A 17651-nucleotide genomic window follows, 5' to 3' on the forward strand; every position below is an offset into this window, starting at 1 on the left:
CTCTCTCTCTGTCTCTCTCTCTCTTAATTTTAACAATCTAATGCTGATGTTTCCAAAAAAAAAACACGGGCTTTATTCAAAGGTGTGAACCAAACCGTGAATTTTATGTACTGTTACTGTCCTAGTGTCCATCCTTTTACTGTGAGATCCTTAACCCATTAACCTCCTCATTATAACCATTGGTTTGGTTTGCTGTGCTTTGCATTTTGTTACCACCCACCCATCCATTCATCCATGCGTCTTCACATCCACTTCTTCTTGGTCAGAGTTTCAGTAGGTCCAGAACATACTGGGAATCATTGGGACAGAAGGTTGTATCTTCTGGACAGGGCTGTAGTCCATTAAAGGTACTAAAAGCAACCATTCACCTACATACTCTCACCTCAAGGCCAATCGGTTATGATTAAATTCACTGAACGTGGGTTTTTTAGTTCTGGAAAACCAAAGAATATGGTGTAACTGCAGCATATAAAGATCTATAGAGGTATAGTGTGGTGTGATGGATCACTGGATGGACAGAGTAATGGGGTAATGGCAGCTCAATAATGACTGAAAGTCCATCAAGGCCTGTTATGTGTAGTGGCCATATACTGTACTTTTCACCACATCCACCAACTTCAGCCAGGTGCTCTGAATCGATGGAAAATGACTGGCATTCCTGCTCATTATCAATCAATACAGAGTGTTAGTGCAGGAATAATCTGTGGAGACATGCTCTTTTTATTAACTGCTGATTCCCAGTGAGATTATATCTTGTTCAATTACCTGCACTGATGGTACAATGTGTACCGCAGTGACGGGCAGGTCCAAACACATTTATTAAGAAAAATATGTGTTTTGTTGTCTCTGTGCAAAATAAAACGTTAGCAAAGTGTAAATATATACAGCTTTGAAAAAAATAGTTTCTTTAATTTTAGGTTGAAAAACCTCTGGAATATAATCAAGAGGAAGATGGATGATCACAAGCCATCAAACCAAACTGAACTGCTTGAATTTTTACACCAGGAGTAAAGGCATAAAGTTATCCAAAAGCAGTGTGTAAGACTGGTGGAGGAGAACATGATGCACGAAAACTGTGATTAAAAAACAGAGTTATTCCACCAAATATTGATTTCTGAACTCTTATAACTTTATGAATATGAACTGATAATGAAACATGCCACTCCTGCTTAACACAACAGTTACGTTCTTTTTAATATCATATAATGTAGCTTAGTTAGTTGCGGCACCGTGTTTCACATCTCTATACAGGTTTGGAATGGCCACTTTACTCAAATGTGGGTAAAACATAACATACTTCCAGAACATAATGGCTTTGGAAGCCATCGTTTTTAATAACACTGTATGAACATATATACTGACATTTTACTTACATATTTTATTTGCGAATGAATAAAAGTGTTAAAATAAAATTTCCCTCCATTTTACTTTATTACTTTTTTGTTTTTACTCTTTTTTTTACTTTATTTTAATTTATTTTTCTTTTTTTTTCTGATTTTAGTCACATTATATTGTTATAATTGTTATTCTTTTAATTTGTTTAGTTTGTTATGTCTGAATAAAACTAAAAAAATATATATAAAATCACCCATACCCACTAGTTCAGATGTGATACTATAATAAGCACAGTGACAATAAAAACAGAAATGAATAATGTAAAGAGAGAAAACTTTATAAAACCTCCGTTATAAAACCTGGCTCTGTAATCACGTTAACAAAATAATTGACAAAATAATCTGGATAAGTAACAGCGCTTCATAGAGAACACAATCTTAATTCCACTATTTTGATTTGGCTAAGCTGCTAAACTAACAATGAATTCAGCCGGTCAGGTCTTACTTTAACCAACTAGGACCTGGCGTCCACATGTGTGGACATCACATTTTGGGTTGTCTAGACCACAATACTAAATAAGGCCATTATACTGTCACCTAATGGTGGCAGAATAGTTTAACATAATATAGTTTTTATTTTGTTCAGAAATTTAAATACATTTAAACAGTAAATACAGTACACAGCGTTCCAAATTATTGTGCAAATTGGATTTAGTTCTCATAATATTTTTTTTGTTTTTGTTTTTCAATTAAACTCATGGATGGTATTGTGTCTTAGGGCTCTTTGGATCACTGAAATTAATCTCAGACACCTGTGATAATTAATAAAGTTTACCAGGTGAGCCCAATTAAAGGAAAACTACTTAAGAAGGATGTTCCACATTATTAAGCAGGCCACAGATTTCAAGCAACATGGGAAAGAAAAAGGATCTCTCTGCTGCCGAAAAGTGTCAAATAGTGCAATGCCTTTACTTTGTTTTGTCTTTGTGTTGAAGCAGCACTTCAAAAAAGCCATATTGCTTAAAGGGGCACTATTGTTGTTTCTCCTTTTGTTTTGCACTCATCCAAAAAAACAATGCTGCTGAATTCAGGCCCAAAACAATGTTTTGCAAATCAGTACTAATTGCGACTTCATTGTGTTCTATCGAAATATAAAACTAAAGTCCTCATATGTGGACATACTTTATTTAAAAAGATTATTCTTTGTTTTTACTCTACTCATGTGCCAATTAGCCCAAATAACAAAAAGAAATAAAAAATGCATGCCATGCAAAAGTTTAGGTCTTAGGAGGTTAAATAAAATGCAGGTGAAAACAACACTGGAAAACAACTAAAAACAGTGTTAAATGTACTAGTGTGATAAACACTGGAAATACAGAAGAACATTTTTTTTTTACATGTTTTTTACATTTTTTACATGAAACTTCCCCACAGTGCCGACTCCTGGGTGCTCCCCTCCAGCTTAACTGATCACCCCAGCCAGAGAGCGGTGCTGGAAAAAATATTTTTATTGCAAGATAAAACACGATACGTTAAAACTGTTCACATATATACGAAATTAGCTCATTTTAAAGATTGATTTGGGTTTATATGAATCGATTTTGGATCATTTAAATAAAGAAAAAACTATTTTTTAAACCAATCCCTATCTACAATGTAATAAATAACACAAATAAATAGGGGTGTGAGGAGACACTAATATCACGAGATGAGATGAGAAGAGACACGATACTGGTTTCATGAGAACGAAACGAGACAAGATTTAAAAATAACTTTTTAAAGTAAACGTCAAAAAATGTGAAAAATGGCTTGAAAACTAGAGTTTTATTTGACAAAATCATATAACGCACAATTAACAGACTGGTTTCTCTCACATTGATTCTATAAGAAATAGAAATAAGAAAAAAAAATAAAAATAAAGCTTTTCTAGGTTTTTTTTTTTCACGCACCTACTCCCCCCACTGCACAAACATCACTGCAGAAATCTCCCCGTCTGGCACTACCAGCATGCTGCCCTACACCCACCCCTCCCTCTCTCAACCCAAAGTCACCACCAGACGGATCCTCTGCTGACACAAGCTCCAGCACTCAGCCCCCACAATCCAGCCTCACACTCACAACATCCCAGGTGAGATGTGCACTCAAGAAGATCAAGGTCAGAAAGGCTGCGGGTCCAGATGGCATCAGCTCAAGAGTTCTGAAGACCTGTGCCAATGAGTTGTGCACTGTGACCCAGTACATTTTTAACCTGAGCTTGAGGCTAGGGAGGGTTCCACAGCTGTGGAAAACATCCTGTGTGGTACCAATTCCAAAGACCCCGCATCCAAAAGACCTCAACAGCTACAGGCCAGTGGCACTTACATCTCACCTGATGAAGACCCTGGAGAGACTGCTCCTCATCCACCTTCGCCCACTGGTGAATTCATCAATGGACCCACTTCAGTTTGCCTATAAACCTGGCATTGGAGTGGAAGATGCCATCATCCACCTGCTACACAGATCTCTGTCCCACCTGGAGAATGCTGGGAGTACTGTGAGAATCATGTTCTTTGATTTCTCCAGTGCTTTCAATACCATCCAACCCATGCTCCTGAAGGACAAGCTGGAGGTCACAGGATTGGACCATCACCTCACCACCTGGATTCTGGACTATCTTACTAACAGACCGCAGTATGTGAGGACGCAGGGCTGTCAATCTGACATGGTCATCTGCAGCACGGGGGCTCCACAGGGAACAGTTCTTGCTCCTTTCTTGTTCACCCTCTACACTGCAGACTTCAAGTACAGCTCTGCCAGCTGCCACCTGCAAAAGTTCTCAGACGACTCTGCTATCGTCGGACTCATCAGTGATGGAGATGACAAGGAGTACAGAGAACTGACGCAGGACTTTGTGAAATGGTGCCAGAGGAACTGCCTGCAGATCAACGCAGGAAAAACCAAAGAGCTGGTGGTGGACTTCCGCAGGACCAAACACTCTCCTCCGGTGCCTGTGAACATCCAGGGCTCGGATATTGAGATAGTGAGGTCCTACAAGTACCTAGGTGTCCACCTTAACAACAAGCTGGACTGGACTGACAACACGGCTGCTCTCTACAGGAAAGGTCAGAGCAGACTGCATCTCCTGAGGAGACTCCGGTCCTTTGGCGTGCAGGGGACACTACTGAGGACCTTCTTTGATGCCGTGGTGGCATCAGCCATCTTTTATGGAGTGGTCTGCTGGGGCAGCAGCATCTCCACCGCTGACAGGAAGAGACTGGACAGAATCATCAGGAAGTCCAGCTCTGTCCTGGGGTGTCCTCTGGACCCAGTGGAGGTGGTGGGAAACAGGAGGATGAGGACTAAGCTTAACAACATGCTGAAGAACCTGTCCCATCCCATGCATCACTCTCTGACAGCACTGAGCAGCTCCTTCAGTACCCGGCTGCTGCACCCACGCTGTGTGAAGGAGAGATACCGCAGGTCCTTCGTTCCACACGCCGTCAGACTTTACAACACACCGCGCACCCAGTAAACACTAGTTTACTATCTCAGGACTTCATACAAACCTACATACTACTCAGTGTAGCTGTAATGCTTACCGTGTGCAATATCCATCTCACTACGAGTACTGTGATCATCATTTGTGCAATTTATTTAATGTGCAATATATTTTTTTCTCACTTTTGTTTTTATCTATTATTTATTTGATATTTATTCACTGTTACTCTTGTGCAATAATACTGGTCCACCCTACCATAATCATATCTCTATGCACTAGATATATGTATATATATTTTTTTCTTTTACTATATATACTTTTTTAAACTCTTTATATATTTTCCTACAATAGGTTTTCTGTATATATAGATTTATCATTATTTGTATTTACCTTTTCCTGACCTGTTTCTCTGTCCTTTACTCTGCACTGCTGTAACATGGTAAATTACAACTTAAAAGTAGCAGAAATTTCTTCTATGTAAATGCCTGAATTTTCCTCTTCTGCTGAGAGCTGCTCTCACTGCTCAGTCACCACACTCACTGCTATCGCTACTGTGTTGCCAGATCCCTCTTAAAAAGTCCACACTAAACTGTTTTTTTTCCCACAAGACAGGTTTAAGCCTGACGAGAAATATTGTCACGTTTTAATTCCACGAGATCTCGTCACAGCCCTACAAATAAACAATTATAAAAGTATAGTATAAAAAAAAGTATTAATGAGAGCATGTGTGCATCTTTTGGCTGGTTCTGTATATAAAATACTTATCTATTTGTAAGAGATGGAGTCGTATTGAGTACAGTTTATATAATTAGACTGCATTTAAAAGGGTTTGCTTTGTATGATTTGATCAGATCAGATTGCTGCTGCTAAAGCAGAACAGACCTTGAAATGCTTTTTAACTCTTAATGCTGCTTCCCTGCAGTATCTGCCTGGAGTAAACACTGATATGACCTCCTGTATAAATATTAGGACTGTATATAGTAGTATTGACTCACCGAGGCCTGTCTGCGCTCCGTGCTGTAATTCCTGTTTCCGCTGCTTTCATTCTGTTCTGTTTTCAACCCTCCAGGTTCTGGCTCCCAGTCGGGGCGCGGAGCTCGAGGACAGAAGACCTTATCCAGTCCTGTTAAAACCAAATCCATCATGGAGGGTGAGTAAGACGTGACTGACTCATGTAAAGAAATGAATAAATGAATAAATGAAGGACAAATTAGTAAAGGTGGGGATTTAGCTGCACAAATTATTTTTATTTTTAGATTTTTAGAATTGATTAAAAAGGTTATGTTTCAAACATGGAAAAGTGCTGCTTAGATCAGAATCATTATAAATCAAAATCGCAGAACAGTTTTATAGTAAAATATTAAAATATTAATATTAGAGTAAATACTAATAACATTTATACAAACATTTATACAAAAGTTTAAAAAAAGTTTCTTTGATTTTACCAAATAAAAAATCCTCTGGAATATAATCAAGAGGAAGATGGATGATCACAAACCATCAAACAAAACTGAACTGCTTGAATTTTTGCACCAGAAGCGGTATAATATTATCCAAAAGCAGAGTCTAAAACTGGTGGAGGAGAACATGCCAACATGCATAAAAATTGTGATTAAAAACCAGAGTTATTTCACCAAATATTGATTTCTGAATTCTTAAAACTTGGAAAAATAAAAAAAAAATATTTGGGAGAAATATTGTCCTAACATAAAAAACTTTGCTTTCATGTTTGATAAGGAATATTTACTGAAAAGCATGATTGTGCTTGTAATAGAAAATATTAGCAAATAAGTAAATCTGCTCATTTTTAAAATACATTTTAAAATAATTATTTTTCTGAAATTTCCTACAAATTAACCAGTTCATGTCCTCCAAACCTTTAGTTTCATTATGTTTGTCTAGTTTTTGTGTCTTTATTTTTAAACCTGCAGAATTTGGGTTCATTCCTTTAACTGATCTGGAATTATTAAGTGGAGTAGAGAGTGAACAGGAAGCTTCTCCAAGTGTCCTGTAGGAGATTTTAAAGCCTTCAAATTTTCAGAATGTAAATGAGTTATTTTACTGCAGAAAAAAAGAGTTTTATATCTCTTCCCAAATTTTGCACCTGCTTGAAAAGGTGCCAATAATTATATCCTGCCTATTTTTACAGTTTTGTGTGGAATTATTTTAAATTCACCTTTTTACCCCTCTGTTTTTGTGTTGTTCCAATACTCACAACGGAAATTTACATGTGTATAACAAAACGTGTAATTGCACTGATTTTCTGTGAGAAATTTCAGAGGTTCCAACACTTTTTATGCCAGCCAAGAATTTATTTATTAATTTTTTTTTCACACTTGTTTGAAGTTTCATCAACTGATTAAAGAAGCAGCTTCAGGTTTTGCTGCCGGTTGTTTAAAAATTGAAAACCTGGAGCCACACGTGTGTCCACAAAATTGGACACCGCTGCTTCTCAGAGAATTGGCTGAACTGGTATGTCAGTAAAAGCAGGGAAAGTGTTTGTGTTCTTAGGCGTTTCACAGGGAGTGTGCATAAAGAAGAGAAAAGTACATCTCTGTACAAGACATTCTGATAAAGTTCTTTTATGAGCTCAGAAAGAAATGTGTTTTCAAGGAAGTTTGAAAAGAATACTAAAAAAGAATCTTCTGAAGCACTTTGCCTTCGCAGTTAATGGACCTTCTTCCAAAACGTACTGTTCCTCTTCAGAACGAATCAAAGAGGGCTGAACACTCCGATCAGATATGAGACGAAGCATCCAATCAATGATTTTTATGTTAAAAATAAGGGGTTTAACAAAAAAAACATCCCAGTGTACTGGAAAATGAGTGGAATCAAAGGGTTCATTCATGCCTACCTTGTTTGGTATGATACATGTGTTTCCTCAGTAATTCTAGACCAACAAAGCCTATTATGTGACATTGTATGCCATTTATTCCAATTTTAAATGCAAATTATTGTATTGATATCTTAAAATCTAGAATAACAGATTATTGTAGAAGATTGTACAGCACAGCAAAAAAAAAAAAAAAAAAACATTTGATCAGTGTTATTACAAATTTGGCTTTGAATTTCCTAAAAAAAAATTGCAGTAATAGAAACAAAAAAAATTATGAATTCTGCAGGCATGTCTATAAAATTCTTCTTCCACAAAATCTAAAACCTATAAAAACTTTATCTCCCCTTATAAAACATCTCACAGCTCCATTTACTAGTCTGTGTTTCCAGTTTAATTTCAAGCTTTAAATTTCAGCTGTTTAATAAACATCAACTTCATATAGAAATAATCCTACTGATGTATAGCTTTGCTGGCTACTTACTAAAACTATGGCAAATGATGTTTGTCAGTAAGATTATTTTGTTAAATAATTGAATCATAAGCTGAGATTATCTAACATTGTTAACCTAACTTAGTAACAGCCTAGTATTCATCAGCAGCTCTATTAATATGAATACAGCTGTCGTTCTGTAATGAGAGATTCTCCCACCTGAGCTGTGGATTTCTGCAGGTCCTCCAGAGTGACCATTGGCCTCTTGGCTGCTTCTCTGACCAATGTTCATTTTGTCTATAATTTGAGAAATAAGACAAATATCAGAAAGGCAGAGAAGAAGAATGGTGAGAACAGTTAAGGACAATCCACAGACCACCTCCAAAGAGCTGCAGCATCATCTTGCTGTAGATGTTGTCACAGTGCATCGGTCAAAAATACAGCGCACTTTGCACAAGGAGAAGCTGTATGGAAGAGTGATGTGAAAGAAGCACGCCACAAAAAGAGTCGCCTGAGGTATGCAAAAGGCAAAAGCACACCTCAGGTGACTTTTTTGTTTGTGGCGTGCTTGCAGAAATGGCTTATTTCGCATCACTCTCCCATACAGCTTCTCCTTGTGCAAAGTGCGCTGTATTGTTGACCGATGCACAGTGATACCATCTGCGGCAAGATGATGCTGCAGCTCTTTGGAGGTGGTCTGTGGATTGTCCTTAACTGTTCTCACCATTCTTCTTCTCTGCCTTTCTGATATTTTTCTTGGCCTGCCACTTCTGGGCTTAACAAGAACTGTCCCTGTGGTCTTCCATTTCCTTACTATGTTCCTCACAGTGGAAACTGACGGGTTAAATCTCTGAGACAACTTTTTGTATCCTTTCCCTGAACTATGTTGAACAATCTTTGTTTTTAGATCATTTGAGAGTTGTTTTGATGAGCCCATGATGCCACTCTTCAGAGGAGATTCAAATAGGAGAACAACTTGCAATTGGCCACCTTAAATACCTTTTCCCATGATTGGATACACCTGGTTATGAAGTTCAAAGCTCAATGAGGTTACCAAACCAATTTTGTGCTTCAGTAAGTCAGTAAAAAGTGGTTAGGAGTATTTTCTGTTAGTACAATAAACCTCATTTCAATCCTGAAATATTACTGTGTCCATCAGTTATTAGATATATCAAACTGAAATGGCTGTTGCAAACACCCAAATATTTAGAACTAAAAATTATTAAGATTAATAGGGGTGCCCAAACTTTTTCATATGACTGTACATACAATGCAACACACATCTAAACCTTGAATCCGACTGTGGTGTGAAAATGGCAAAAGAACTGTGGTTCAATAGAGAGAAAAAACAATAACAAAAGAAAAGGTGCTCTCCAAAGCTCCTTGGAGACAATGGCTGCAGAAGGGCATTGGCTGGGGCCACGTTGGGTCAGGAAAGACAACGGCTGGACTCAGATTCAGGTAGAAAACAATCAGATGCTTTTCTGGTCTGTGTCCTTTGACCTGCCTTTTGTGAAAGACAAGAGAGAGAAAGAGAGGAAGAGAAATAATAATAAATATGATGTTTGCCAGCATTATTTGCCAATTGGGTCTGAAGACACTCTTTTATGGCCAGTTTTGGCCACATGCTGCTGCCAGGTTCCAAACCCTCCTTTCTATGTGGGGACATTGTGGTCCACAATGCTGGTGCTGAATATTCAGCTGCGTGGTTGATTCATCCTGGCCAGCACTTCGGTACTTCCTGGTGGCTCAGTTCTGCTCCTACACAGCAAGACCTGCTGTCACAACCTAAACTTATTGACAAAAATAATGCCTAATCACTGTAAAACTCGGCATGCAGTTACAGGATGTCTCAAGTAGCTATGTAAATGATTACCGGTGTGATATGTTTGGATACTAGGGACCCTATTTTAGTGATATTAGTATAGCGCACTGGTCAATTGTGTATCGTGGAGCTTGATTTAGGGCGTATCGATGTGTCCTTGGCATCGCAAGAATGCAAAAAAAACGTCTTCTGCTGCTTAAAACATGCAAAAGACTAGTACTAATTCTCTTAATTACAGTAATCATGGGTGTGGTTTGGATGTAACGTCAAATAAACCAATCAGTGTGCCAGTTGTCATTCCCTTTAAAAGGCAGGTGCTCTCTGACTTTGGCATGTTCGTATCTTAACAGCGCAGCACTTTTGTGCATCTCAGCAGAGGATACTAACCTGCCTGTTCACGCTGTGAAGTTATGCCAGCAGCTCATTTAAGGGAACAGCAATGTTATTTAAGTCCTTATTCTGTTTCTTGTTGATGTAAAAGCTGTATTTGCACTGTAACAGCCACACCACTCCTGTGTAGGATTGCACGGCTGACTGTTGACTGTTGTCCTGGTTTTAATCAGTCAGTGGCGCACCTGTATTTCCTGCCGCCAAGATATAAAAAAAGACCAGAAATTTACCTGAACACACCTCACTTCCAGACCAGCAGGCCCATTAGTGTAGATTTATTCCAAAACTCTGATGCTGTTTTAAATGCGCGAAACAAGTCCCAATTCACTACCCGGGGCAGCAGTAGTGTATTTTTGAGATCAACTGTTCTGCAATTGGGTTCAACAACCCTCTGGGCTGGAGAGCTACTAGTCATCCCATTACACATTATTTTCCAAAACAGATTTTTTTCTTTTCTGTGGGCCGCCAAGTAATGACTTGGAAAATATCTCACCCGCGGCCAAACTTAATGGCTGACCCCCCTGCCCTAGGTCTTAAAAAGAAGTTTAAAGATCATTAAGAAGTCCAGCTATGTCCTGGGGAGTCATCTAGACCCAGTGGAGGTGGTGCAATAAACCACTCTACTAGGTACACTGTCTAAATTCACCATGTAAAGCATAAATACTATGCACTATATGCACTATATTACCACTTATTCATTATTTATTTGCTATATATTTGCTATCAATCTATGTGCAATTTCACTGCTCACTACCTACCACAACACATACATACTGGGGAACCATAATGCTTTATAAAACAGCTCTCAGAGGCTGCCTTTGAGTAGTGTACCTCTTGAAAGATTGTTGAATGCTAGACATGCTTCTATGACTTAAATACGTTTTACTGACAGTTGACAGACTCTATGAGAGAGGGCGCATCGTTGGATTGAAAGAAGCAGAATGGACATGTAGATGAATTGCCCAGCCGTCTAGGTCCTCCATAAGTCAGCCCCTGAATGGCTTCCATTTGCAGTGGTGTCATACAGAAGAAACCTGGACTACTACAGAAAGAAATCTTATCTTTAGGCGATAGATACAGGTTCTGATCGGGTATAAATGCCTTCTGGGGACCACACTGTGGAGCCACTACATACAAAAGGCTACGTGGTGTCCTCCCATAAACTCCATTCTTGTTTAATGTTTTCCTTATTGTAGATTTCTCAACAAAAATGAGATTTTTGTCTATAGGTCTTTAGCTGACACTCTAGGATTCTTCCTCACCTCATTGATCATTCTGCGCTGTGCTCTTGCAGTCATCTTTACAGAATTGTTTCTGTTTAAAGGAATGTTTCTGCCATTTTTTACAACACTTTCTAAGTCTGCCCAGTCACCAAATTTATTGTCAAATAAGCATTTATGGGGCCAACTGAGAGGCCAGATTGGGCAATCAAAAATGTAGGATCTAAGGATCTGTAAGCAAATATGCTGCAAGACGCAAGACAGAATCTGTATGTTCCAATGCCTGAATGTATCTCAACTTGCGTTCAGGCTAGAGAGTTGTACAGTTTTTCTTCTAAAACTTATCATTACTTTCACACATATGCTGGTTTCATTGGGTTGCTTCTAAATTGTATGTTATTTTAGTCAGTGAATGTAGCTGAAAAATGCTGAAGTGTATAGAGCTGTGTATATTACAAAAAAAAAGTGCATGACTGTCCAAATATGTATGACTCCACTCTCTCAGCTCAAATAAAAAAAAAGGGGAGGAGTAGTTTGGGAGGAGCACTGGGTGATGTGTGGGTTTAGGTGTGGGGCAAAAGGGAGAGCTGATTAGGCATCAGAGCAGTGTGCCTCTGATAGCAGTGAGACGCAGATGGTTGACATCACCAGGAGCGTGGTATTATTGATTGACTGATTTGTATATTGTGTCCACATCCATAATCCTCGCCTATAGTATAGTGAAAATGACCTCAATAAAAGCGTTTTTTAAAGGTTAGGAAATGTTTGTCAAATTTTTAAGCAGGACTGGTATGTTTAATTACTTCAAATGAACAAATTTCAGCTATTAATGAAAAAATATATAGTTTAGGGTGTAGTACCTCTTTAACAGATTTTAGGATGATCATGCATTTGTTATTTTTTTTTTTCAGCCTTCCAGGCTCCAGCTTCAAGAACGTCCCGTGGAGCTGCCAAAAAATCCTACGCTGAAGAGGTACACACACACACACACACACACGCACTCACACATGTAATTTGTTCAGTTTGACCAAAATCTACAACTTACTACTAACTACTAATTTTAGGTAGCTGCACTCTGGATTGTCACCTCATTTATTTGATTCTAACATTAATTGACAATGCACTGGAGGCTTTGATGTGTTTTTGCTTATTACTTCCTGTCTAGGTTTTAAGTGCGTAGTTTAACTGCACATATGAGGAGTATAGCAAGAATTAAACCTGAATATCAGCACACTATACATCTTTCCTGCTGAAACAATCCAGTTTTAATTGTTTTTGATGGTGAAGGTGGTTGAAAAGCTAGTCATCTAGAAGAAAACATAAAATTGTACTGGTAAACCATCCGAATAAGCAGCTCTTGTCCAGCATAGTTTTTGTTGCATTTAAGTTTGGTTACGCTTGGCCATGCTGGTCATGATGGATGTCTAGTGTGGTCATGATGGTCAATCAAGTTAGTCTGGGTGTTTAACCAGCCTTGTGATGCTGGCCTGGTTGGTCATGTTGATCAACCAACTTGGTGATGCTGGTCTGGCTGGTCAACCAGCTCGGTGAGCGTGGTCTGGATTGTCAACCAGCTTGGTGAGGGTGGCTCTGGATTGTCAACCAGCTTGGTGAGGGTGGTCTTGCTGGTCAACCAGCTTGGTGATTCTGGTCTGGTTGGTCAACCAGCTTGGTCATGCTAGTCAACCAGCTTGGTCATGCTGTTCACACTACTAAATCAGCTTGGTGATGCTGCTCTAGCTGGTCATGTTAGTCATGCTGGTCAACCAGCTTGGTGATGCTGGTCTGGTTGGTCAACCAGCTTGGTGATGCTGGTCTGGTTGGTCAACCAGCTTGGTGATGCTGGTCTGGTTGGTCAACAAGATTGGTGATGCTGGTCTGGTTGATCAATCAGCTTGCTGATGCTGGTCTGGCTGATCATGTTGGTCAACCAGCTTGATGAGACTGGCCTGGCTGCTCAACCAGCTTGGGGATGCTGGTCTGGCTGGTCAACCAGCATGGTGATTCTGCTCTTGCTGGTCAACCAGCTTGGTGATGCTGGTCTGGGTGTTCAACCAGCTTGGTGATGCTGGTCTTGCTGGTGAACCAGCTTCGTTAGGCTGGTTTTACTGGTCTTGTTCGTCATGCTCGTCAATCAGCTTGGTGATGCTGGTCTGGCTGGTCAAACAGCTTGGTGATGTTGGTCATGACGATCAACCAGCATGGTCAAGCTGGTTATACTGGTTGCCTAGCTTGTTCAGGTTAATTATGCTTGTAGACCTGCCAAACCATCAACCATATCAAATGAAATCATGCCCTATACTGGGTCTGTAATGTTCAAATAGTTTAACCAGCTTGTTCAGCTCTAGCCTTGTTTTTTCTTCTATGTTAATTCCGAACATTTCAGACATTTCACTCTTTAAAATCTCTTATTTTATCACAGACAAAGTTCTTTATTTCTAACTTTAGGATTGTTTCCAGTGTTCTAATCAAGGCGAATGTGACCTTCAATGCAGTTGTTGTTTTTAATTATGTTCTCTAGGTGCAGTTTTTAATTAAAACAACATTAAAACATTAGCGCTCGGCTAATGCGTTATGAATCAGCATTCATAATTCTAATCAAAATGATTTTAAATGAGTGATTTAGCAAGACAATCTTAGAAGGTTTTTATGTTGTATATAATGCACAGCATGTGTTATACAATAAAAGTTCTTTGTGTTTGTTGGGTGCGCGAAGCTGCGGCACAAATAAAGCGAAGATAAATAAGTGTAAATTAATTAAAGTATTCAAGCAACACAAATCCCTTCATGCAATTACAGCCTGGAAGCAGTGAGCCAGCCGCAGCTTAGAAATCCAACCTTGATGAACAAAGCTTAGGCTTTATAATGGCTGAGAGCCCAACCTGCGAGCACATCCACACACACTTATTAGGTGCAATGCCAAGATTGGGGCACCAGTGATATTACTTTTACAAATATAAGTAAATAAATACAGCTGCAACCTTCAAATAAATAACCTCAATAATAAAATAATGAAACCCAGTTCTAGCACTTAGAAAACAGCATTTTTTCCTGTTCAACCGCAAAAGCTGCACTTAGCCTTGACAAATACCATTAACATGATATTTAAGTTAATATGTGAATACATTGAACAGCTGATGCTTAAATTAGCCTTTTATTGAGTCATCCAATATTTCTTGAATATATAATGAAAATGTACATTTTAAAAGGGTCCTTCAGCTTTCGCTCAACCCTGTAATCTAAACACATTTACTTTAAAAACTGAATTATTTATACTTTATACTATTAGAATACAACAAAATGAGTACACCACTGATGATAAACTAAATGGTAAACAGAAGGCAGTTATTAAATTACAAATAATAAGTCAAAAAATATTGATTGAATACTGAAGATTTTTAATATCCCAGTAGACATACTAACAAATCATAAAACATTTATCTCAGCAGTACTATTCCAATCATACATTTATTTCAGCACTGCTGTTCTAGTCACACATTTAGCTTGCTAGCTAATAGTACCTCAGTAGTGCCATTCTAATCATATGTTTTCTTCAGTCATGCTATTCTAGTCACACATGTAGCTAATTAGCTTCCCCAGCAGTGCTATTCTAATCATACATTTACTTCAGTCATGCTATTCTAGTCACACATGTAGCTAACTAGCTACCCCAGCACTGCTATTCTATTCATACATTTACTTCACTCGTGCTATAGCTAACTAACTGCCCAGGAGTGCTATTCCAATCAGAAATTTACTTCAGTTGTGCTATACTAGTCAGACATTCCAATCATACGTTTACTTCAGCCATGCTATTCTAGTCACATACATAGCTAACTAGAGACCCAAGCACTGCTATTCTATTCATACATTTGCTTCACTCGTGCTATAGCTAACTAACTGCCTAGGAGTGCTATTCCAATCAGAAATTTATTTCAGTTGTGCTATACTAGTCACACATTCTAATCATATGTTTACTTCAGCCATGCTATTCTAGTCACAGATTTAGCTAACTAGCTACCCCAGCAGTGCTATTCTAATCATACATTTACTTCAGTCATGCTATTCTAGTCACACATGTAGCTAACTAGAGACCCAAGCACTGCTATTTTTTTCATACATTTACTTCACTTGTGCTGTAGCTAACTGACTGCCCAGCAGTGCTATTCCAATCAGAAATTTACTTCAGTTGTGCTATACTAGTCACACATTCTAATCATACGTTAACCTCAGCCATGCTGTTCTAATCACACATTTACCTAACTAGCTACGCCAGCAGTGCTATTCTAATCATAAATTTACATCAGTCATGCTATTTTAGTCACACATGTAGCTAACTAGAGACCCAAGCACTGCTATTTTTTTCATACATTTACTTCACTTGTGCTGTAGCTAACTGACTGCCCAGCAGTGCTATTCCAATCAGAAATGTATTTCAGTTGTACTATACTAGTCACACATTCTAATCATATGTTTACTTCAGCCATGCTATTCTAATCACACATTTAGCTAACTAGCTACCCCAGCAGTGCTATTCTAATCATACATTTACTTCAGTCATGCTATTCTAATCACACATTTAGCTAACTAGCTATGCCAGCAGTGCTATTCTAATCATAAATTTACTTCAGTCATGCTATTTTCGTTGGATATTTAAATAGGTGCCTAGCTACCCAAGTAGTGTCTTTCTGATCATAAATTAACCTCAGCAGTTTCATCATTATTAATTAACATTAATTAAGCAGTTCCGTTTAATCTATAAAGTTACCACATCACTAGCATACCATACCAAACCATCTATGGGTCTTTTCCTGCATCAGTAGAGCAGTGTTAGCATGCTGGCTACACGTCTCATCTGGAGCTAAGAATCTGCAACTATTCTGTAGAAAACCAGCAGTTAAGTTTATAAATTGGCTCTTGCTAATTACAGCTTCAGTAGTCAGAAGTCATTTTTCCATTCCCTGCTTTATTTATTTAGCATCAAACTGAGCTCAAACTGCCTTTTTCTTAATCTCCCTCCTGTCAGGCATATCGTAGCAACGCTGGCAACACTTCAGGAGAATTGTCTCAGCATCAGTGAGAAGTGTCCGCTCTGTTTGTGTAGTAGAGCATAACATGACAGAGCAGCTGAGGAGTCAGAGCAGCAGGTTTATCTCCTGAAAAACGTCCTGTATTAATAGGTTTGGAGTTAGTGTAACGGAAAGATGCTTTTTGTATGGCTAAATATACAAATAACAGCTATTTTAGATGGTTCATTTAACCCATTAAACCCAGCATGTAATCTCACTGTTTGCCACTCCTAATAGCGTAGAGTACTGCCATAATTAACATCAGTTTTATTGCCCCACAATTGATATAATGGATATTAAACTACTAAAGACGTTAACTAAACTGTTACTATATCATTTACAGCAGTTTCTGCATTGGGATTAATATCTAAATAATAAGCCTGAGGTTCAAGGGGTAATACAGAGTTTTAAAAGGTTATAAAATTAGATTATAGAACCATTTCTAGCACACGAATTCCATTTATTGTTTGGGAGATTTTTTCATCTGTTTGCTGGGTCTGGGTGGTAGAACATGGTCTCCAGCTTCTTTACACTAGGAGATTCTCAGCAGAAGGAGACACAAGATAGAGGTAGAATCCTGCAGAGTGAATATATTAGTGATTGCAGCAGCAGATACAGCATATTTTATAAAGAATGAAAAACCTCTAAAAAGGTAAACACTGACTTTTTAAAATTGTTACTTGTTTCCTCACACATACAGTCCTGGCCTCAAGTAGCTGGCACCCCTTTTAATTATTCCAGAAAATAATTGTAGTTACACATATTTTGTTGTACATGTGTTTTTGTTTCATGTGTGTTTTGGAACAATACAAAAACAGAGATGAAAAGCCAAAATAAAAAAGAAAAACTGAAAAAACTGCTATTCTAATCATACATTTACTTCAGCCATGCTATTCCAGTCACACATTTAGCTAACTAGCTACCCAAGCAGTGCTATTCTAATCGTAAAATTTACTTTAGTCATGCTATTTTAGTCACGCATTTAAATAGCTGCCTAGCTACGCCAGCATGTGTTTTTTTTTTTCGTTTGTGTGTACTGGAACAACACAAAAACAGACATAAAAAGCCA

General features: G+C 38.3%; 1 protein-coding gene across 3 annotated transcripts in view; it reads left to right on the forward strand.

The window, feature by feature from the left end:
* mre11a (MRE11 homolog A, double strand break repair nuclease) overlaps nucleotides 1-17651 on the forward strand; it is a 136602-nt gene that overhangs the window by 91473 nt on the left and 27478 nt on the right. For all 3 annotated transcript variants that reach the window (XM_022679206.2, XM_022679207.2, XM_049478461.1), the window contains exons 16-17: nucleotides 5882-5962; nucleotides 12425-12486. In XM_022679206.2, coding sequence (XP_022534927.1) covers nucleotides 5882-5962; nucleotides 12425-12486 — 143 coding nt within the window. The remainder of the gene's footprint in view (nucleotides 1-5881; nucleotides 5963-12424; nucleotides 12487-17651) is intronic.

Source organism: Astyanax mexicanus, chromosome 4, assembly GCF_023375975.1.
Source record: "Astyanax mexicanus isolate ESR-SI-001 chromosome 4, AstMex3_surface, whole genome shotgun sequence".
NCBI lineage: Eukaryota > Metazoa > Chordata > Actinopteri > Characiformes > Acestrorhamphidae > Astyanax > Astyanax mexicanus.